The 23,015-nt window shown below is 41.8% G+C and overlaps 2 protein-coding genes across 3 annotated transcripts; one reads left to right on the top strand and one right to left on the bottom strand.

The window, feature by feature from the left end:
- Nucleotides 1-75: 75 nt before the first annotated feature.
- Nucleotides 76-17,773, bottom strand: micu3b (mitochondrial calcium uptake family, member 3b). 2 transcript variants are annotated; one of them, XM_018675388.2, is made up of 15 exons: nucleotides 17,447-17,773; nucleotides 15,480-15,627; nucleotides 13,406-13,437; nucleotides 13,044-13,122; nucleotides 10,920-10,967; nucleotides 10,742-10,824; nucleotides 10,581-10,652; nucleotides 9,629-9,670; nucleotides 7,636-7,731; nucleotides 6,907-6,995; nucleotides 6,504-6,675; nucleotides 4,519-4,627; nucleotides 3,309-3,466; nucleotides 2,552-2,620; nucleotides 76-1,304 (listed from the first exon to the last, which is right to left on the bottom strand). In XM_018675388.2, the coding sequence occupies exons 1-14, from the start codon at nucleotides 17,690-17,692 to the stop codon at nucleotides 2,552-2,554; spliced, it is 1,443 nt and encodes a 480-aa protein (XP_018530904.1). In that variant the 5' UTR covers nucleotides 17,693-17,773; the 3' UTR covers nucleotides 76-1,304. The 2 variants fall into 2 exon arrangements, with proteins under 2 accessions (XP_018530904.1, XP_018530906.1); XM_018675390.2 differs by lacking the exon at nucleotides 7,636-7,731 and having other exon boundaries at nucleotides 17,447-17,769.
- A 63-nt stretch (nucleotides 17,774-17,836) lies between these two features.
- On the top strand, nucleotides 17,837-20,874 carry fgf20b (fibroblast growth factor 20b). Its single transcript, XM_018675370.2, has 3 exons — nucleotides 17,837-18,877; nucleotides 19,167-19,270; nucleotides 19,437-20,874. Exons 1-3 carry the CDS (start codon nucleotides 18,592-18,594, stop codon nucleotides 19,680-19,682), a joined length of 636 nt encoding a protein of 211 aa, XP_018530886.1. The 5' UTR covers nucleotides 17,837-18,591; the 3' UTR covers nucleotides 19,683-20,874.
- Nucleotides 20,875-23,015: the final 2,141 nt, after the last annotated feature.

The following is a 23,015-nucleotide window of genomic DNA, read 5'->3' as shown; positions in this document are numbered from 1 at the left end:
ACTGAACAAGCAATTTTCAGCTTGTGTGTTTTTGTGAGATTGACAGAGAGCAGAAAATAAACAAGAAGCCACATATTATATTATTCATTTATTGCACCATGTCATTCTAAATGCTTCTGCGTTGTAACATCAGTGTAACAGTCAAAGCCCAATTTAAAGGAATAACATATGGCAAGAAGTTTCCAAAACTCTTAAGGAAGTAGAATAACTAATCTACACATTCAACATTTAAACAGAAAGTAGTCAGAAATACAAATACATCAGTCAGGTTAATATAAGAGCCTGTACTATCTTGTTTGTAATATGTTGATATCTTCAGTCTTTTCCAGAACATAACTCCACCCAAAGCAAACATTGCACCAGGAAACAACAGTCATCAAGAATTCCTCAGTAACACATAAATGTAATGGTACAAGAGTGGGTTTCTGTAAAGAAGGTAAAGTGTAAACTTATCCTTACAGAGCCTAAAGGGGAGGTCATTTTAATATATTGCTCATTTAAAACTAACACTAATTTAAGCTGAGTGTCCCAAGAGTGGAACAAACATATGGCTTCAATATTTTGCATATTTATAAAGAGGTCATCCCTGCCAGTGGCATGAAAATAGCACTTGTGTTTACTTGCCAAGAAATGATTAACACTGTAGCTGCCTGTAGTTAAACAGTGAAAAAAACACAGCCTGAGTGTGTGTGTTCAGGCCTGCTGGCTCTGGGGGATCCTGGAGGATTTTAGCTGCAGCGCTTAGGGAGAGGAGGAAGAGGAGGAGGAAGACAAGGGGGAGGGGAGGCGCTGCTGATCTGTGCAGGGGGCTGCAGAGCTGACAGAGGACAAACTATGTGGGTAATGCTGCCGCCATACACAATAAACTCAGGCCATGAGGAGAATCAAACTGAACAATAAGCACTGGCAGAGCAGAAGTAAGACAATGTTCAATCTCCAATAAATAAATAAAATTAGTGCTAACAATCTTATCTGGTAAATACATTTACAAGTAGATGAATCAATAAATAGTTCTGAACAGGCAAAAGTGGTTAGACAAACTAATTAGTGCAATTTAGAGTCCTGCAACACTGAGTTAAGTAGATTTTCTCAGTAGGTTCATGATGGGTCACTTGTGTTTGTTTGACCACTTCGCATTAAGTTAATGACATCCTGTTTGTGCCACATCCTGTTTATTTTAAAACTTTGAACATAGTGCAATAAGATGCTGCAGCATGCATTGACCCCTCTGTCCCTGTGGAGAGCACAGAGGAGGCAAAGCTCATTCAGTTTGTAAGACATGCACTGATGTTAGGGATCTTCACCTGGTGACAAAACAGAGAGAAAATGATACATACCAGTGATAAGTCCAGTGTGACTACATGTAAACCAGCAGATTATGTTGTCATGAAGGCAAACTGTATCACTCCTACACTGAAGCTGCAGGCAATTCTTTCTCATACAACACACCAATAATTAGATACTGAAAGACTAGAGTACAAAAACTCTTTGCAGTCATGGAGCACGAGTACAGCAGTGGTTCTGCAAGTGTGCAGAAAAAAATCTGGGTCTTCTGCAGTGACTGCACCTGTAGATTTTCAGCATACAAATCCCCATATGACTTTTAAACACACAACAAACCCAGCAGCTCCTTCAAATATCTGCAGATTTTACTGGATGTCTTGAAGTAACACAGAGTGTATTGTAATTACAGAGGTATGTTCACATGTTCAAAATTATCAAAATGAAGGGTGGTGCAGTAGGGGTGTTCTACATAAATTGTAGAAAATTACTCTGCCAAGTAGTTTGATATTTTTAGAAATTCACCCACAATATCTTTTATATTAGATGAGAAGATTGATAACTCTCTCACATTTGTCTGTAAAATATAAAGCTACTGCCAGCAGCCAGTTACCTTAGCTTAACATAAGCTAAAAGGGTAATCTAACCATCTGCCAGCTATAGCTTCATATTTATCTCTCAGACATGGGAGTGGTCTAAATCCAAAATGTCAAAAGAGAATTTCCCAGAACTTCAAACTACTCCTTTAACAGCTGACAAGGTTACACAATGTGCCAAAGTGACACTGACTGTTCAGGCCACCAATGAGGATAAATGGAGGTTATTTTCTCTTTTCTCTCAAAAACACAAAATTTCTCAAACTAGACATTTTCATATTGCAGCATGGTTGCAGAATTATTCAGATCATGTCCTTTCCCAACATTTATCAAGGCAAATTATCAAGCCCTCTCCAGAGAAGTGCATTTCCTTTGAAACATTTATACAGCTTTAAACTGCACTGCTCGCTGCTCATGTATGCAGACTTAAGCTGGTATCTGGTGGCAGTTGATCAGGCGTTAATATTACAGTGTAACTTAATGCCTCGGGGCGAGGAGAGTGTGGGCCTCAAAACACATCTGAAAAGGCTGACTGTATACTGCAGTAGTGTGTCTGGAAAAAGTGTTAGAGAATTAATGTTGCGTGTTTACGCCTCACATTAACCATCGTTAGTATATTTTTATTCTTGCCTCATTTATCAGAGAATGCTGACAGTGTGAGAGAGCACTTTTACCTATTTGCCTGAAAGCTCCTTCTTCATGCAGGACTTGAAAGAGGTGAACTTCTCCTCTACACGGACGCCCTGTGAGGGTGTGTGTTTGTGTGTGTGTGTGTGACAGGGAGAGAGAGAGGGAGAGAAAGGGGGGAAAATACCATGAGCTCAGTTTCCTGATGTCCCACTAGGTGGCAGTATAATTTCACAAAAATCACTAATCACAGAGGCAGAGGTGACATGGGTTTCAGTAATAAAAAGTGGCAGGAGTGTAATTTAGACATGATGGCATACATTACCTAAAGAAAAGAGAGGCATAATTAGCGCTCACTTAAAGTTGTAATCAAACAGGAAAGATGGTGTTTGTGTTGATAATAGGTGCTTAAGTAAGTCTAATTGTGTTAAAGCACCATGTTGTGAAAATAAACATGTATTTCTGAGCTCAGCATCAACCCATATTTGCTGTTTGTCCTTCAGGTTAAATCTGACTTTGCATCCAGGTGTCCAGCTCTTTTTGGCAACTCTACACAAGTTCCACATCAAGAAGCAGCTAACAGAAAGACTGATAATGCTTGTATCTTTCCCATCAGCCAGCGCAGCTGTGGAGTCCTGACACCAACACCTTTGAGCTGCTGTCCTTCGTGTCAGTCCGCTGAGGACCTGCTCTCTGAGGCTGACGAGGGAGGAGGAGAGTGGGCCGAGCGGACACGTCTCTGCTGTCACCTTCAGTGTCATAAAACAGAGATAAATGGCATTTAAATGACCTCTGCTGTCTCACCCCGTCTCCACGGTGCAGCCGGTCCTTCATGACGCCGATGAACTCCTTGTGGCTGAGTTTATCATCGTGATCCTCGTCGAAGATCTTGAAAACGGTGTTGACCACGTGGCGGGTCAGCTTGATGCCCGTAGCCACGTAGACAGCTCGGTTAAACTCCTCTGAATAGGACATTTAAAGTGATAAAGCAAAATCTTAGAAGCTGCATGTGAGCTTTACTCAGTTCATGGATATATTTGAGATCAAGTAGCAGCTCATCTTTAATGGAGGGAACTACACCTTCTTTAATGATGACAAACTTGCTGTTTTCAAATTATAATTTTATTCTGAGACCATTACATTCTGAACTGTGTCTCCTAAAACTTCATATAAATATAGACCAAGAGGAAAGACCCACCAACTATAACTACATCTGCTATTTACAGGACAAACTCAGCCACAGACACCAAACATTGTCCCTGAGTGAATGACAGCTGCTGGAATGAACTTAATCAAATATTAAAAGGGCACTCCATTGATTGGTGAAAATCAAGGAGGTCAGTTTACTTGGAGGGAGCACTACTCCTTCTAACTGTATAATCTGGTCAAGGTTGAAAAAAATACCCTTGTGATGTTATCAGATTTTTTTTAAATACTTGAGAAATAAATGACTGCAAACAGATTCACTATATCACCAAAGAATCAGGAGTCAGATCCATAAAGAAACGGTTTCTCAGATTATTGTGGAAGAACTTGACCAGCCTCCACGAAGCTCTGACCTCAACCCCATCCAGTGCCTTTGGGATCAACTGGAACTTATACTGTAAGCTGGGCTTTATCGTTCAGCATCAGTGTTAGACCTCAATAATGCTTTTCCGGCTGAATAGGAGCAAATCCCTGCAGCCAGGTTCCAAAATCTTGTGGAAAAGCTTTCCCCAAAGAGTGGAGGCTGCTACAACAGCTACAGGCTGTTTATAAAGAATATTCAACAGACACATGAAGTTGTGATGGTCACGTGTCCACATACTTTTGGCCACATAGTATAATTTCTACAGGAGACGTGTATAATAACACCAAGAATTAGCAATAAACTAGGGGCTCACTAACTTCACTGCAAACAGAGACATGAAAAAAAGCCTAAAGGGTGGGCCTAACTATGAGGAGGGAAAACAGTAAAACTAACTCAAAACCAAACTGTCCAGTCTAAGTACATGACTACAAACTGAGTCTTTACCTTGACCAATGGAGCGGTTGGCAAAGTTGTACATCTGCATGGCGATGGTAAAATCCTCCAGGTTGTTTAAGAACAGGAAGAAGGACCTGAACTCATCAAAGGTGATTCCCTGCAAAGAGATAACAGCAATAAGACAATGACTTTATTTATGAAACTTTAACCTTGTGAAATGTAACATGAGAAATTACCTCACAAAGCAAACAGCTGCATGTGTCAACACTCCAGCTAAGGATAGTGCTACAATTCACACAATGCATAATAATGTGCTTCCTTTCATCCTGTGGGGGAATCCTTTAGTGTGTGTGGGACCTTGAAGGCATCAGATAGATAACACACCCAAACAGACAAAGTATACACTGCTGGATTTTCCCTGCGCAGTATGGACACGCTGAGCTGTCAGCAGTGGGGGGAGGATTGTAGCTTTTGGGAAGAGGTCAGGCCGTTTGCAAACTTTTCTAAAGCAGATTAACCTGATACTTGCATAAACAAAAACAAAAGTGATGAATCCCCAAACATCTCAGGCTTGGCTGATGACTCAAACATTGAGCCTATTGATGTCCACTCAACCATCCCGCAGCTACTAGCTCCTTCTCTTGCCGGGGGCCCCATCGAACAGGCTACACACACAGCCTAACAAATGGAGTAATGACTAATCTGTGACGCTTTGCTGTTTTAACAAGGTGAGGGCCATAAAATATCTCTTAGCCTAATGATGAGACCCACTTGATTATCAATGGAGATCTAGCAACAGGCTACTCGAGGAGGCTGAGGAGCTGCTGGCGGCTTTTCATGCGGGTCAGCGTGCCAAGAGGAAAAACAAATTAAAGCTCAAATGAGGATGCTTCACTCAACAGCTAATTCACACAGTGCTGTTGAAAGAGACAGAGGACTAAAATAGTCACATATTCACACAAAATAACTACAGTCTGTTTCTATAACTTACCGCCATGTGTAGCTGTGTTTATGTTTGTAGAAAATTAAGCTGCTAGTATGCCTTTCTATGGGGGTTTGTTAGATGGTCACATAGGTTTGGAAACCTGCTTTGACTCTGCTGCAGTTTACACTTTTTTAGCTGCTCTCAATGGTGAACGATAAAATCCTGGACTGTGTCAAAGTCTAATAAAAGCTAATGAATGGTTCAACGTCTTGGCAAAAATACTTCACTTTCTTTCAGTGAGTTAGGTGAGAAGATCATCACCCCTCTCAGTGACTGTCTGCTACATATGAAGCTGTAGCCAGTGTGCAGTAAGCATAGCTTAGCATACAGGCTGGAAACAGCTTGCTTAGCTCCCTCTAAAGTTAAAAAATTCTTTCTGGCAGCATCTCAAAGGCACAGCTATTAACACATTATATTTTGCATTAATTCATACAAATACCAAAATGATTTTTACTGGCAGTTATGTGCTGGAACTATTTCTTGGCAGGGTGGAGTGACTTCCTGGAGTCTTGTCATCACAGTGAGGGTGCCAGGTGCGGTACCATCATGTCTGTGCAGGCACTTTCCGTATATCCCACTGGCTGTATCTGAGTTACAGCCAAAGATGCTGCACTGGGCAGACAGATAAACTGCTGTTTGTCAATCAGCTCCAACACATGACTCCCTTTAAACCACAAACTGAAATGTAAAATCTATGTAAGTTAACCAAATGAGATACAACATGTGAATCTGTCAGTTTTACAGGGGATGATAGACACATCTTAACTATGGACAGAGCCAGGCTAGCTGTTCTTCACACTTCATGTGCCATGAAGGGAGTGTGAAGAACTATCAGAGGTAATGATAAGGTTACATGACAGGAGCTGGATTAAAAAAAAACCTGAACACTAATAATAATAATGTTCAATTTAGTCCCCTCTGCATTTTTTGAGGCTCAGGTTTTTAATACTGTTCTGGATTGAATCATATTGTAAAGTCTTGTACTTGAAGATGAGGAGTGGGAGCTGTCAGTGGTATCATCATGACAAAGTAAATCTGCAGGAAAAACCTTTTCATCCGGCATGCTGTGTCGCACATTCTCCAAGTATCCGCTGACGTCGTCCACGTTGGTGTAACGGAGGAGGATCCGAGCGAAGTCCTCCTCGCTGATGGTGGGCATGCCTTTGGAGTAGGAGAGGAACTCAATCTCAAGCACCTCCGTCTGCAGGTTGTCCATGAACCTGGAGGAGCGAGACAGACGGCAGCTGCTGACAAGAAACGCCACCACCAGGAACTCACACGCACAAAGGAACACTTAACATACTTAACATAGTCCCTAATAAAACTACTAAAGGTTTAGCTGTCGGGCGTTCAATGTGATATGAAAATGATTAATGACAATATTACAGTGTTAGATTTTCTCAGGGACATCATGATTAATGACAGAGCAGGCAAAAGGTTTCTCAACTCACTTGTAAAAATCTTCAAATTTCAATTCAGCTTTGCCTTTTTTCCCAAAGAAATGCACCAGCAGCGTTGTCTCTGTTTTTTCATCCACATGCTACCAGAGGAAACAAAAGGTAACTGCATTATCACTCCTTAAAGATTTAAACATCCACCCCAGATGTCATGTAATTTGTAAAAGCAATGATTACTGTGATGCCAAACTTTGTCTAAATTTGGACAAAAGCTCAGTTCCTGCAGTCAGGATAAGATGTTCTGTCACATTCAGGAGTATCATGGTAACACCAGGTAAACATTAACAATGACATTTATTTAACCATGCTGAAACTTTAAGTAAAGATGTTAGTTAACAGCCGTACCCAGATTCAGCTATTGAATAATTACTCAGAGTTAATGGTTAATTCTCACTGTGCCTGAAACCAAATAGTGGGCCAGCATTTCTCATTTCTTCACGATACAAACATGTGCCATGCAGCAGATTTATTGCCCATGCTACACCCCTCGTCGCAGATGCTGCTTCTGTTAGAGCAAACATTAGAGGAGCTCTCTGTGAGTATTTACTCCTACTAACAAGAGAACAGATGCGTAAATCAAGAACACGTTCCACTGTCAGAACCTACAGGAATTTCTACAGAAACAGAACAGTAAGGAAAGTCAGATGGTACAGCAGGACCTGCTGTATACATTACTGCATAATAGTCAAAGATGAAGAAGCATCTTAATGACCGCTTCACTACCTCAGTGAGATCAGAAAACACAACTTGACTTGTGCCACGTCTGAGAACATCCCACATGCCCCGGGCCTTCACATGCTGACTGTCTTTTTTAAGAACCTGTGGTAGCAGTTGAAGCACAGCTGTTAGAAGACAAAATACATCTGGCACACATTAGCTAGTTTAGTGAAAGGAATATGGACAGAGAAACACGAAGGGTGCGCACTGTGGCAGGAGAACACAGACTCACAGACTAGAAACCGAGTCAGAGACATATAGCAGATGACAGACAGATAGGTGAGCGTGCAATCCACAGAGACACGAGGACAGACAAACAATCTGACATCCATCCATACTCAAACAGGCAGAAACAGACCGGGGCTGACACCGGTGTATCTGAGAGGCCCATCAGCCCTGACATGAGCCTGCTCTGCAGCGATGCATGCAGCCTCTTGGCAGGGTACTGAGCCAATACAGCTAACACATGTCCAAAGCATGCAGGGCGTAAGACCTGGAGGGTGATTAATGCCAGGTTAACTATGTAACTGAACCCACCCAATACATCATCATTTGATATTAAGCTGCAATGTAAATGCAGGTTATCAGACACCTGCGATCCACACTTCTGTTGAGAAATAGGCTCTGATTTGATACTGGACATTTTTTTTTTGGTAATTTGCACTGTGTCACATTTGCTGCTTGATGCTGTCTGGAACAAAGAAAACACTCTGCTATTTTTCTGAATGAGGTCACGCTCCTGCTCTTGGATTAACCAATCATTATTATTATTACAGTTTACGCTGCTTCCTTCACTCTCCCAGCTGCTGTGGCACATAACTACAGGTACACTGGAACACAACTGTCAACAACAATTTGCTTGTAATTGGTGTCATGTGCAATAAAAAGATCACAGACAATCTGTCTTCCAAGTAGTAAAGAAAAACTAGGATTTCTCACTCCCAGTTATAAACCAACATGTCGGTGTGTTTCTCTCTCTCATTCGGCCTTTTCAACCTATCATTTCTTCAGCCTCTCAAGTCTCGACATCACCTCACTGAAAAGCACACAACCAAGCAGAAAGAGTCAGCCGCCATCGACACGTGTTCTTAAGTATGGCTTGCTTCATTTCATAATATTTATTTATCTTATTGAGTTTCTTTCTTCTCTCAGGCCTGAGGGGGAATGTGAGGCTGGCTGATAAAAACAGCTTTTCCTCTGTGCCTCATTGCTTTTCACTAGAGAGGGAGATTTATGACATGATCCCACAGCTAATTACAGAACAACTCTTTAATGCACCGCGCTGGTCCCATCTCATCCCATGAAAAGATCCTGATACACTTGTTAAGTAGAATATGTCGGGGAAAGCCCAACCGCAGCACTGAGGACATGCCTGTTATGTGTTTTTGAAAAGATCTGACTTTTGAACTTTTTGCTGGAAAGATACCTACAGTACAGAGAAGAGGAATCAAAACAAAAAAAGACACACCTAAAGGTAAAGTCTTCAAACAGTGCTCTGAAAAGATGGGTCTGTCCCTCTGTTAGCTGTAGGCTCTTCTCTGTGTGTGCTGAGTGCTTTTTCACAGTGCTGCTTCTCCTCTCTGACTGGCACCTTCATGGTCAAACCCATCTCAAAAGGTAACCTGAGCCCAAATACCACTCCTCAAGAAACTGTAAAAATAAAACATGGGGGTCTGGGTAAAAACGCTGACAGTCTTCAGGTAAGAGCTTTCTGAGGTGGAATCTTTCTCCCAGCACTGACAAAAGGCAAGTACATAAATCATCCCCTCCACTACCACACACACACAGTATGTCGGATAATGTTGGAGTACACTGTGATGTATTTCAATTTCAGTGAATGTGAATGAGGCTATCTGGTGTTAACAGAGACAAATAGGGGTGGTGTCAGCCATGTGTGTTTTCTCTGCTAACTCACTATGCAAAAAATATTTTCATGCCAAAAACACATGCAACAAGCGGAACTGTTCATTTTCCTTCAGGGAAAAAGAACAATACATACACTGTGCTGCTGAGATTTGCGATGACCGTAAAGCTGCAGGATCTGAAGAGCAAAAGAGAGAAGGTGCATGCATGACCAAAGATTCATTCATAATTCACAAACTGTTTTAGACCAGGAAGATGGTTGGAAATGAGTTTGGAAGCTATCAATTGATTTTTTTTAAAGCCAAAGTCATCAAGTTTATATGACGTGACTTAAAAAGTCAAGCAAGATTAGTCCTCCTTTTCTTTACCTTTATGGATTCACCCACAGCATCTTCTTTAGTCTCAGCTTTGTCCTCTTGCAAAGCATCATTATATTTCCAAATCTAGAGTACCCATTCTAATGATCTTTTTGATGGTTATACGGGCGTCAGATTAATTCAAGACTGTCCAGAGATGCTAACGTTTGTCCCAGCGGAGTAAGCTCCTCCATGTTGTGTTTGTGTGATAAGACCTCAAAGAGTGGCTCTTATCGTTCTATTCAGTTCTCCCTGTTTACATCCACCTGCATGCGGCATAAAACGGCCTTAAAGAGATGAAAGCCTAAGGCATGTTTTACCCTGTATGACCACATTCACCTTTGTGCAGCCAGGGTGTCTAGGAATACTGCAAGTGTTGCAGCAAAAAGCTAGTGTGGAGCAACATTAGTGTTCATTTGGAGCTGTGTCTGTTTTGGTCTCCCTGAACTACATGTTTGACTTTCTTTGCCAGCTAGTTACTAACTTTGGTTGTCTTCCATTTAGGCTGCATGTTTTTATTGGAGTTTTTTTTTTTTTTTTAACAGAAACACCTGCTGCGACAAAAGAAGTTGTTTCAAAAATGCTGCAGACTGGAAAAACAACACAATGAGTTAAAAGATGCTAAAAGTCCCATAATGCTGAGAAAGTTGGGTGATCACCACTGGTCATGTCAAAATGAGCAATTCCTTAAACATTACACACAGTCATTTGGTCCTTTGTAACAGTTTATACCTGCTGGTCCAGTCTTTGCACATCTTCACTAACTTCTTTTCTGTCCTTTTTCTTGCGGAAAATTTCTTCCAGCTGGAGAGAGGATGATACGTTATGATGCAGACTGTAACAAAAGTGATCAAATGCATTTTATTATATATATATCAAGATGCGGTTCATACCACCAAGAACTCCCTTTTGTCCACCATTTCATTCCCATCTGCATCAAACATGTTGAAAGCAATCCTGAAGCCTGCATGGGGCTCTGAAATCAAATAAAAATAATGACATTGTTACCTTTTAATCTCTTAAATAAATTCCGAGACAATTCTGTTTAAGTCTATTAAAATTTATACTTACTTGTTAAAATGCAGAGCAGGAAGAGGTATTCTGTGTAACTAATGACACCTGAAGAGAAAGAGAAAAATTAGTCAAGCTGAGAAACAAAAACCAAAATGTTCCCTTTTCCACACAAGACAGCATCAAATAGCATTAACAACAAGCTGTTTACAGATGTTCAAAGTCATGCGGCCGAGATGAATAAGTCATCCAAAGAAAGAGTGCACGCCTTCAGACAAGAGTAATCTTCTCGCGCTCACTGATAACATCTTAAAAGGTGCCTTTTACTTCGTGCTTGGTGTTCCTCTCACACAAACAGGGGCTTTACAACTGAGCTGACCTATCTGGACACAAACCCAAACAAATTTAAAGCCTACGGCTTCTGATCGTGTTTGTGTAACAAGGTGTAATACATTCTCAAGTGATCTGTCACTGATTGACAATGGCCGATTCAGGTTTTGTGTCGCGTCCTTCAGCTCCCTTTGTTGTGTGACACGGAGAAGGGAAGAGTAAGTGTCAGGAGACGTCTCAGCCGACTCAGGAGGCTTCTCCCCTCTGACTCTGAAAGCATTCCCAAGCTTTTGTTCGCTCGGGAAGATAGAGAATCGAGCTCAGATAGTTCTGGGTGACTGCTCTGAGTGTTATGGGAAAAGAATTCAGGCACAGGGTTTGCTGCAGGGAGATATTTCCATAAAGAGGAACACTCAAGGCAAAAAAACAAAATTGGCAAATGTAGATGTAATTTTTACTCTGTCTTACATTTCCTCCAGAGGCGGGAACTATGCTGTTAATGGGATGATGTAAAAAGCAGTGAAACACATGTACATACTGAGGTGTGAAAAGTAAATTAGTGATGCGTGCCATTAGACAAAGTTCATCTAAAAATTCCCCACGACAAAGTGCTCCATCTTCTCACCCTAGCTCTCACTCTCTGGCAGGTATAGCTTTATAATGACAACAGATCTCTAGCTTCAAAGCCTTTAAAGCTTAAATGGGTTGAGGAGAAAAAAAAACTTTTAAGATTCCAGCCATGTCTCACCAATACCACACACCTTCACTCCTGGAGGGAGCCCACCCCCCTGCAGCTCAGCCTCTGAGCTCAAGTAGATGTTGTTAGACAATACAAAGAATTCCACAGAAACACTTCATACAGAGTGGCAGTCCCGGAGATGTAATCCAATGCCATTCTTAGGCTTCATAATGTCCGTGGTGATCAGGGGGGTGGCCAGTGGGACATGCCTCAACATAGCTGGGTTCAAACAGCTCCCTCATTCTCTAAAGCAACGCTTTGTTCACAGATCAATCCAGTCCTTTTTTCCCTGACAAAGCCGCAACGTTTAACAGCAGGATTAAAAGCCCCAAATCCCGGCATTGGCACTTAGCTAAAGAAACAGAGGAGAGAGCACAACAGTGAGATCTGATGCTCCACTGGCTCGTCTGACCTACTGAGCAGCAGTGTGCAGGCCCAGGTGGGAAAATTTAAAAAGATTTTCACTCACACTGACGACTTCATTTTCTTCATGCAACGTTACTATGAACTGAGGTTTGCAGTTGCAAAGAGCATTAGTTTCACAACCCGCATTATGTGAAATCAGATTTTGAAACACACCCATGAAGACTCCACATGTGCAGAGTGCAGAGCTCATACACTGTGCCATTTGTCTACAAGCTCGAGGAGTCAGATCAGGAAGTATAGAATAATTTCTAATCTCTTTCGGAAATCTTTTATAATTTGGTGCTAATTATAGGAGAAGCAGAGAAGGTAACTGGGTCACTTTCAATTTATTAATTTCCATTAATTGCTAACACTGTCAGTTAACAGTTCATCTACGCATGCAAAAATGATGTGATGTTTGTCATAAATAATTCATAATTTTAGAAACAAGGGAGGAACCACTGACTAGGTTCTCCTGCAAAGGTTACCTGAGAATGAATCTACAACATGTTACCAGACTGATGAAGAGATAAGATAGCATTTATAGCACACACTTTCTGCTCTGGATTATATGAGGTTGACATGCACAATAGACAGCACTCTGAGCGAGACGTGGAAGGCCTTAATACGACAGCTAAAAAAAAATAAAAGCATAAAGGGGAATTAACTTACATTCAAGGGATTTATGTGTACAGCTCTGGGTTCTTTACCTCGTTCTCGAAGATTCCTAAACAAATTGGATGATCCTTTCCAAACAGGTGGGGTATCAGCCAGCATCTTGTCTAATTCCTTAGTGAATAGAGGAAAATCCCAAATCAGTCATTCATTTCAAAACCTGGGATTTCACAAAATAACACAATGTTTATTGGCATTAGAGGCATTACAATAATTACAGAGGTAAGGAGAGGAGATTCTCCCAAAGACCAACAAAAATGAAAAATCGACAGTCTTCTTTTATTGTATTTGAGCATTAATCTAGCTAGAGTACTTCCTTCAATATAAAATATCTTATATTAACAGGAGTTGTTGACTGTGAAACAGTATTGGGTGTTTTTATGACAGAACCACTCACCTTTTTTGTTAGTGACTTCCATGCTCTTCTACCTAAAAAACATAAGGTTAACAGTTGACATGTTTGTACATTTCACTGTTGAATTATATATATATATATATATATATATATATATAAGAATACAGAACAGAAACAAAAGTGAAAACAGGTGTTTGTGTGGACAGCAACATAAGCTCTATATCGCCATGAACACATTCCGATGGCCAATAAAGCAGAAGATAAGATGGACATAAAAACACCTGGCTGGGAAATCATGTTGATAACAGTGACAATAACCCTCCACTGACACATTTTAAAGCCTGAGTATAAAGCTGGGATTATGATTTCCATGTAATGTCTCACTCTCTTTCCAAAGTGAGGAAGGAGTTGAAATTATCCTCAATGAATGCATGTATTTGATGCTTTCAATTAATGTTTCATAACCTGCAATTCCTATGGATCTCATATGAATAATTTACATGACAGCACTTTAGGTTTCAACTCAAATGATTCACTACTAAATGGCAATAACAGCACCAGCCTCTGCTCTATGTGTTGTCTCTGAAATTAAACCATCACTGATGCAAAACGTTCATGTCCAAGGTCATCCTAAACATCCACTGGAATGACAAAACTCTCTTTTTACAGCTGCAATATAACCATAAAACACCACGATTAGCATTTTACAACACATTAGCCATTAGCAACCACAAGATAATGACAAAAGGCATGCTGTTCCATTAGTGCTTCTTGTTTACCTTCCTCATTATATGACCAGTGAAACTATGGTCACAACATTACAGCAGGCCACACACCAAATCATAATCCACCACAGTAATCAGAATGTATGATCATTATATTTATGACACCCATGCTAAGTTGTTTGGTCTCTCTGGGTCTCTGCAAGTTTGTTGCCACATAAATGAGCCATAAAAGTGGGGTTGCAGGTAAAGATGTCTATCTTTATGCAGGTGTTATGACTGAAGCACTTCAAGCCGCAACTTATTGTCTGATGACACTTTCCAGGCCCTCAGCAACAAGTCCTGTTCCAGGAAACAACAGTGGAGGTTTAAAAAAAAAAAAACCTCATGTAATGGGAGGATGAAGGAGCAGGGATTTATCTGATGACTTGACGGAAGTGTAATTAAGCAAATGGCTGCTGATAAATATAGCTGATTTCTCCACAGAGCTGAGTCGTATCTGCGGTGCAGCACCCAGTGACAGTCAGGAAGAGTAAAGAAAGGTTAATCTGCTGCCACTGGAGGTTAAATAATAAGTTGATATTATAGTCTGCATTTTAAACAAACTGAATTATTATTATTATTATTATTATTATTATTATTATTATCTTTTTTTTAACCATCAAAGGAAGTTTTCAAGAAACCAAATGACATTCACAGGAACTTTACCTGTGTTTCAACTAAATAGTTCTCTCATAGTTCCTGACCTTAAAAAAGTCTGTCATCTGTGGATAGTACTGTCAGATGGCCCAGGAACTATTGGGAAAGAGTGAGCAGTACTCTTTTCCAGCCTTCTACAGCTTTTGTACTGAATCAATTCATGTAGTCAGCAAGCACTTCTAGTGCCATTAGAATTAATATTAGAATGAGGGACGGATGTTACTTGTGATGATTATTCATGTTAAAAAACATTATGTGTAATTTCCTAACTACTCTAAACATAAAGGGATCATGAGTGAAAACTGTGCAAAACAACATCTTTTATCTTTCTAATGTTGACAGTTTTTATGGAAAAATCAAGCCGGGGTACACACATGGAATCTTGGTTCCTAGATTCATTCCTGATTTTTGTTTCCATGGCCCCTTAGTTCTTGGAACTATTTGGTCAAAAAGAAGTAAATATTTAACATTGGGAGGACTGAAACTAATTAACACTTTAATTATCAATTAATCAAGTGATTACTTTCTCAGTTTACAGAAGAATCATTTCTTCTATAGAATGACATGGCTCTGCCTAGAGCCCATTGTGATGCTCTTCAGTTAGTTATGTTAGATCAACAACTTGAATGTCACTTTCTTGTGTATTTGAATGTTTAGTGTTGTGGGAATGAGCAGAGTAAGAGAGGGCCACTCACTTTTTGGTTCGTTCAGAGTGACGGATTCGATGAAGTTGAGAGGAGTCATGTAGAGCTGGCCATCGTACTCCACTGAGCTGAAAAGGCGAAATCTGTTTTCATAGGACGACATGTATACATCCCCATCATCCAGACCATAGGTCCTGGCCTGTAAGCGCGCACACACACACACACACACCATCATGAAATATTGCAAATCATATCAACAGTGATAATACTGTCTGAAAGATGCTTTTTGTGAAATTCACGGAAGCTTTTCTTGTCACGAAAAGCCTCGCTCACATGGAACAACAAAGAGGCCCATGCTTTAATTCAGTAATGGGCCGCATGTTATGTCAGCCCTATTTTTCATCCCCATGCACCAGATAATGTCCCTACAACTGTTCAAACCTAGCCAGATCAGAAGGCTGGATTGGTGAAGACAGAGTGGATCTCTCTGTTAGGTGGCGCAGTGCCAGGTCCACTGGGCACAGAGCAAACACCCAGGGAATGTGTGCCCCCCTCTGCTTAACCATTAAACCCCCTCTAACCACCCCCACCTCTCATCAAATGTCAGCCCCTCCGCCAAGCCCCAGTGTCCAGTTTCCTATGTCCCTGAATTCCTGCTGCCTGTGGACACCAGTCAAGCTCACCTCCCTCCTACCCGCAGATATCAAACAAGGAATCTTCTGTAGCTGGAGGTGTGCAAGCCAGAACTGATTTACATGTTTGTTTACATCTCCTGTGATCTGTGAAAATCATGTCAACATTGTCAACACAGGTCTGAGCTGGAGATTTGGAAGAGCTGGTATGTAGGTTAATAGGGCCAAATACACATTGAACGGGGGCAGACAAAACAACTTGAACATCTGGCATGCAAAGAGTTACAAGTGCTGTGAAAACCTGTTTAACTAATTAGTGCTGGAATAACTAGTAAATGAAATGATTGGTCAATTTAAAGACAATTTACAAACAGCTCTTTATATAACTGCTTAATTGGGCAAGACATTTAAAAAAAAAAAAAAAAGTAAAGCGTCAGTAATGACAACCTTTCCTGGTCTCCTGGTCGTCACTGACAACAACAGGAACTATCATCATTACTGATGACAACATCTATCAATTTGTTTGATTAATCTCTCAGTGCCAATCACAAGTTCATAAACTCTCCGGGAAAAAAATGTCAAATGTTTTGTTCTGACAAAATGTTGCTAAATCTGTTGACAGCGTTGAAGGCCATAAGATAAAATGCACTGGTCTCATAATAAAGTTGTTGCTGGGGTTTTGACACTTTGACACTATTTACCTTTTCCCTTCACCTTGGAGGGAGGTGACACAGTGCAAGGAACTCCTGCTTTGTGAGTAATCTATGAATTGGCTAATTATTTCAGCTCTGAAGTAGATTCACTTTCTACTTGGTTAAGCTTCTCATGTATGAAGAGTTGCTGCTTGAATTTCAATCCCAAAAAATAAAAAATAAAAATACATAAAGTATGACCTCGACAACTCTCTGATATAGTATCAACAAATTTTGTCCATTATTTTGACCATTTCTTAAATTATATGAATATAATATAGTGTATATAAGAGTAATACAACTATTCTTTCTTAATTTAATTAAGATTACGAATTAATTGTGCGATTTAAAAAAAACAAAACAGGCTAAACCTTCAATTATGGCAGCCATTAGGTCACGTGCTCTAAGACGCCTTTGACCATTTTTGTCATTTCAGCACCAAAGGTCGAGGATAGCTCCTGATGACGACACATTATGATTATTGCTGTAGTTTCACGTGCACGTAATGATGTGAGATAAGCTAATTAACGGAAATGCAGATGCTCTAGTCAATACAGCGATGTTCTGAAACGAAAAATTGAAACTGGAAATTGAGATTCAAGCGTTTTTGTTGGCTGTAGATGTTCCAGTCAGACAGTATGTGAGCCCTGTGTTGTCGCTAAAGCCCAGCTGCTCGATAAATGTCCCACTGTACCTTCTCTGTGGCAGAAACTGACGGCAACGCCAGATGCAAGAGTCGAGCCTCGACATGACTCTTCAGTCCGGAGCGGCTACCGACAAACGAGCAGCAATAATAAGCAGCACCGGCCGCGGCGGTGACACACGCTCCAGCTGCGACAACTTTCAGCGCTTTTGTCGCACGAGGAGACGTTTGTTGTTTCCACGCCGTAAACGTCCCTGGTTTGGTGAATGAAGGAATAAGCCTGCGCAGGGCAGCCATGGCTGTTTACACTGAGGTGTCGTAACCGTTAACACACACACACACACACACACACACACACAGAGCAGAGCAGCGCAAGCGAGCCTCCCGCTGCTCCGAGCTCGCGAGAAATGCCGTGGGTATTTGGGATTAAAGGGCGTCAAATTCGTATGAGTGAAAAAAATGTTGAATTTCTTTAAAATAAAGACGGAAATCGACACTGAATTATTGCTCATTACTCGTAGGCTGATTTAAAGTATAAAACATTTAATAACAGCAGGTTTTATTTGAATTTTAAGTGATGTCAGAGCTCAGTTTAAGCCCCCGGCCCACCATCAACTCTCTCTCCCTGTGTCTCTCTTATGTTATGCCTTGAGAGAAGGAAAAAAATCCCTGCCAGGGCACGTCTGAACTGTGACAGCCCCGCCCATTACTAGTCCTGTGGTTTTGCACCTGCCTCACCACCCCTGCCACTTTGAGCGCAAAACCTCCAGGAGCTCCTTTACCTGCACTGCAGCGTTTATTCAGCCCTCAGCGCTGAATCCTTTTCGACTGTGTCTCTTCCACGGCTCCACTGAGGCATCACCGTCCGCTGTGAACAGGTAGGATATGCAACATGAGGGCTTTCTGAAGAGCAACTGCAGCCCATCTACAACTAATGAGGACGCGGCGGTGAAAGAAGGGGAAAAAAGAGGAGAAATCGGTGCAGCCAACAGCGAAGATTTTGGTGAGTGTTTCATGTCAGAGGGGAGAGAAATCCGTGCGTCCGCGTGTCTTTGCACCACGGGGACACGTGCTAAGTAACGGAGGAAGGTGGACGTAAACATGCAATAAGTGACAGTGGAAACCAGGTAGCCGACTACGCAAGAGCGCTCCCTCCGGACCTCCTCGCTGAACTTTACCCGCTGAGCTTTGACGCGATGGCTGCTGCTGTTGCTGCTGCTGAAGTTGGAGGCGTCTTGCACGGCATCGATGGTGTCGCACACGTCGGGTCCCATTTCCTCCTGACCCCTCTCGGGGACAGCCCGACTCTGCTGGGGGAGCACCTCATACCTGGGGACAGGCTCTCCCGGAGCACCACGGCGGATTTAACGCACCTCAAGGGGATTCTCAGGAGGAGACAGTTATACTGCAGAACTGGATTTCACCTGGAAATACTTCCGGATGGCACAGTGCAAGGGACGAGGAAGGACCACAGTCGTTTTGGTAATTACTGAGATTTATTTTCGTGGTGTGTGGTGTGTGTGTGTGGTGTGTGTGTACCAAAAACTGAAGCATTATAAAGTCAGCGACAAAACAAATAGTTAAAAATAATCAGCAGCATAGAAAGAGTGAACAACATAATGAGAATAACAATGTCTGATATGATTCTGTTGATTAAAATGTATTAATTGGGCTGCTGACAGAGCTGAAACGTGATTTTTTTAGCTTCTTTGATAATATTCTTTCATCTTCAACAAAGTCTGTACAGAACAACTGTGTTATTCTTCTCCAGGTATTTTGGAATTCATAAGCCTTGCTGTTGGTTTGATAAGCATTAGAGGGGTGGACAGTGGACTTTATCTTGGGATGAACGACAAAGGAGAGCTGTATGGCTCTGTAAGTACCATCTTTGCTTATTCATGTTGCCCAAATCCTCTTTTTTGATCACATGATAACACCAGGTATGTGTTATTTGCAGAGTGTGTTTTTCAGGGAGATAAATGTAAAGAAATAATGAAATGTACCATGTGTTTTTCTCTCATGTTGTTTCCTTTGTTTTCAGGAGAAGCTCACAGCTGAATGTGTCTTCAGGGAGCAGTTTGAGGAGAACTGGTACAATACATACTCCTCCAACCTCTACAAACACGGAGACAAAGGGACGCGCTATTTTGTGGCATTAAATAAAGACGGGACACCAAGGGATGGGACTAAATCCAGGCGGCACCAGAAATTTACACACTTCTTGCCCAGGCCTGTGGACCCTGACCGTGTGCCAGAGCTGTACAGGGATATCCTGGGACACAGCTGAGACCCGGTGAGGCCTGGGTGCAGATCAGGAATAGCTGCTGAAACCCCTCGCAGGCAGGGAGCAGAGAAGAGAAAAGAGGGATGCAGGCGGGGACATGGCCCGGTGCAGGCTGGTGGACAGCAGCCCCGACCGGCAGGGATAAAGGTACCAGGGCCTCTTGTAGGAATGCACGGGCCATCTCTCAGCAGCCAGGGAAGACAGGCTTAGAATGTCTGCACGCTCAGCATGAGGGGGCCGTTTGTTTCAGAGGCCGGACGACCCTAAAAAAGTACCTGCGTGGAATAGGAGATGAATGGGAAACAGAGCTGAATGGTCAGGGAGCATCTCCTCTGTCATCTGTCGGACAGAGACGTCAGTTGATGTGGAGCCTGTGGGAACTTATAGTATCACAAGACAGTACTTTTTACTTGGGTACTGTGTCAGAGAGCCGCAGTTTGTTCAGAAGGACTTTGAAGGAATTCTGTTTATTTTTTTCTTACCTGTGTCTAGACCTGTTTAAAAAGAGCAAAGTGTAACAAATTATTTATTCCTTTTAGATACATATATTTATGTTATATATTTATTTATTTGAGAATATATTTTTACAGTTAGATTCATGCAATATAGAAAAACCACTAGAAACTGTATCGATTATATAAAGACTGAGACACTGTACCACTGTTATGTGTTTTATTTTGAAAAAAAAAAGCTCAGCCAGTGATATACTGTAACATGGCCAAAAATATGAAACATAGAAGCAAATTTTGGAAAAGATCCCCACATCTGAGATGCATTTTATCACAATAATGTAACTGTGAATCTTTTTTTTTTAAATCTTTGTCTTTTTGACACAGTGATTATAACCAAACTACTGTTACATGTGTTATAAGCAGAATCTGAAGTTGACAAACTGACAATACAAACAATAAATTGCTCAAAATGTGATCAAAAAGCTTTTTTTGTCAGCCTATATGATCACAGATGAACATTCTTCATTAGTTACTCACTATGTGTCCACTCATAACCAATGCTTCTTTAAATAACCCACATTTTTACTTTTAACAATGCAAACTTGAAAAGAAGTATACTTTACTGGTTTGCCTTTTTTCTCAGAGTTTAAACATATAAACCTGCTTATGAGATCAATGTTGTCTTTCTTTATGGGCGCCATTATGCTGAGGGATGAGTCGTAGACCTGGATGCACGCATAAAACTTCAAAGCGTCCCTCCTGAATGCTGTGAATGTGGAGGCTGCACAACAACACGATCAGGACCAAATAAAATCTGACCTTTAGCTGAGGCCCTGCAACTTTAGCAGCTGTATAAAAGTGGAGGTCAGAGCGATAAGGATTAAGTAACCTCTGCTGACAGTTTGAGGATTGCAGACTTGTTGAAATGTCTTATTAAACCGTGGAATGCAAAGGTGGCCGAGGCATCTTTAAAGTCTTTGAGTCTGTTGTTTAAAAAAGTTGTTCTGCTGTACCATCTTTTTAAAGTTACAGTTGGATTTTTTGGGGGTCAACGCAGCTGAATTTGTGATTTATTTTTTAAAAGCCACCATCTCATATCTGCACAGTTTCCTCCACGGTTGGGAGCAGATCTGTGTTGAAGCATGAAAGCCTAGCCTGTGATCTCGGCGAGCAGTGTGTGATGGTGAGCCAGTGGGGGTGTCTCGATACAGGGAGTCAACCCCGCTGCCAGCTCTCTCTCCCATCTGCAGTACAGCGCAGCGGGACTTTCCCAACTTGCACACCTTGAACATCAACATGCTTCTGTCATCGATTAATGACAGCATCCCAGAGTGTATTATAACCTGCGTGCGCATGGACATCCCCCTGTCCACGGGGTAAACACACACCCAAAGCCTCTTACGACATGAAAAAGGATTCTGAAGCTTGTTTTTGGAAAGATACTGTCACTGCTCGTCTTTCTTTGGCTTCTCAGAAAAGTTAACAAGCATGAAAATGATGGACAGGGCGTGCTTCATTCCTGTCTTGTCCCATCTTTCCAAGCTAAAGAGTATGTTGCCATAATAGTTTGTCCATGACTTTGACCTGCAGCTTTTTTTTTTCCTGTTGTTGCAATACCTCCAAAGAGACTAAAGTTTCAGCGTAGGGCTCGTCGCCATTACCTTTGTGGCCATGAAAAGCAGACTTTGTACAAATCTAAGAGCGTAACCCCCTCCGCTCCCCCTTTGACATTTTGAAGGTCATCTCTCTAAACACACTGGAAATCCTGACTTGTGATACCTGATGCTCAGAAGTGCTCTTTGGCACTTGTTTAACCGATGTTTTTGGAGTCTACCTGGCCCTTAGACAGACGCTTTTGTTCCACCTCCTGTGCCTGCTCCAGGTGGTCTGCGGCTCCTCACTGAAAACACTTAAACCCCCTCATCCGAACCCACTCTGGAGGGCCGTCTCACACGTTAAATGGACGCTCCCTGACTTTCACCACCTCCTTGGCGGGGCCTTAAAGGGCTCTCGAGGAAACCCAATCAAGTGTGTGTGTGTGTGTGTGGGGGTGTGTGTGTGTGTGTGTGTGTGTATATATGGCATGGGTCCACCACGGGCAGGTGTGGAAGTCAGTGATCTTCCGTGTCTATCTTCACAGTCCAGTCAGACAGCGCAGGTGTTCCCTCAGCACTCAAGCTCTCACACTCTGATCTCAGCCCTGCTGTTTGTCAGCTGGGGGATATAACTTTGCAGCACTAGGAGGAGGAGGAGGTGGTGGAAATATGGCTGGCTTTGTTGTCTGCCCCCAATTATCAGAGAGCATAATTTCTATATTTAGAAGGCTGCGTTGGAGAAGACAGGGGAGGTGCCGAGGAGCTCACCTGTTGCTCTAAAGCCCGTGGCCACTTCTAAGAGTGTGTTTGCGCAGGGATGGTGCCTGCAGCTTTGTGTCATTTGAATCCTGCAACTATTGATTTCAGGCTCTTTGTTGTTTGTTTATTCCTTAGTAAATTGCCGTGCACACAAATTATGAGCTGCATGTGTGTTTATAGGGATTACAGCAGAAGTGTAAGTATAGCGTTATCCACTTGATACTTTTGGGCTTTCATCTGAGAGAGAGAGATGCATTCTGGAAAAGTCTGCAGCCAGTGGTCCCAAATATCATCAATTCATCCATCCTTCCTTCCTTCCATCCATCCATCATTCATGTTTTCTGGCCTGAAAAAAAAATCATCTTTCACACTTTCTGCATTGTACTCCATTTGAGTTCAATCATTTTTAGTGTCATAGCTAAGAGGATTTTGTGGTCTGCCTTCCGCAAGCAGCAATTAGACCAGCATACCTGATTTACTGACACTCCACACTGCAAGCTGTCAGCTCCAGTGGAAAATATGCTCCTCTG

This window comes from Lates calcarifer, linkage group LG8 (genome assembly GCF_001640805.2).
Source record: "Lates calcarifer isolate ASB-BC8 linkage group LG8, TLL_Latcal_v3, whole genome shotgun sequence".
Taxonomy (NCBI): Eukaryota; Metazoa; Chordata; class Actinopteri; family Centropomidae; genus Lates; species Lates calcarifer.
Note: the sequence above shows the minus strand (reverse complement) of the source record. Positions and strands in the feature narration are given on the sequence as shown.

Bases quoted from the DNA above. Each gene is read 5' to 3' on its own strand.
- fgf20b (XM_018675370.2), top strand. From the start codon at position 18,592: ATGGCTGCTGCTGTTGCTGCTGCTGAAGTTGGAGGCGTCTTGCACGGC. The intron at 18,878-19,166 runs GTAATTACTGAG...ATTCTTCTCCAG, and splicing joins GAAGGACCACAGTCGTTTTG to GTATTTTGGAATTCATAAGC. The intron at 19,271-19,436 runs GTAAGTACCATC...CTTTGTTTTCAG, and splicing joins AAGGAGAGCTGTATGGCTCT to GAGAAGCTCACAGCTGAATG.
- micu3b (XM_018675388.2), bottom strand. From the start codon at position 17,692: ATGGCTGCCCTGCGCAGGCTTATTCCTTCATTCACCAAACCAGGGACG. The intron at 10,968-13,043 runs GTAAAGAACCCA...CTTTCTCTTCAG, and splicing joins TAGGAATCTTCGAGAACGAG to GTGTCATTAGTTACACAGAA. The intron at 7,732-9,628 runs GTATGTATTGTT...CTGCTACCACAG, and splicing joins GCAAATCTCAGCAGCACAGT to GTTCTTAAAAAAGACAGTCA.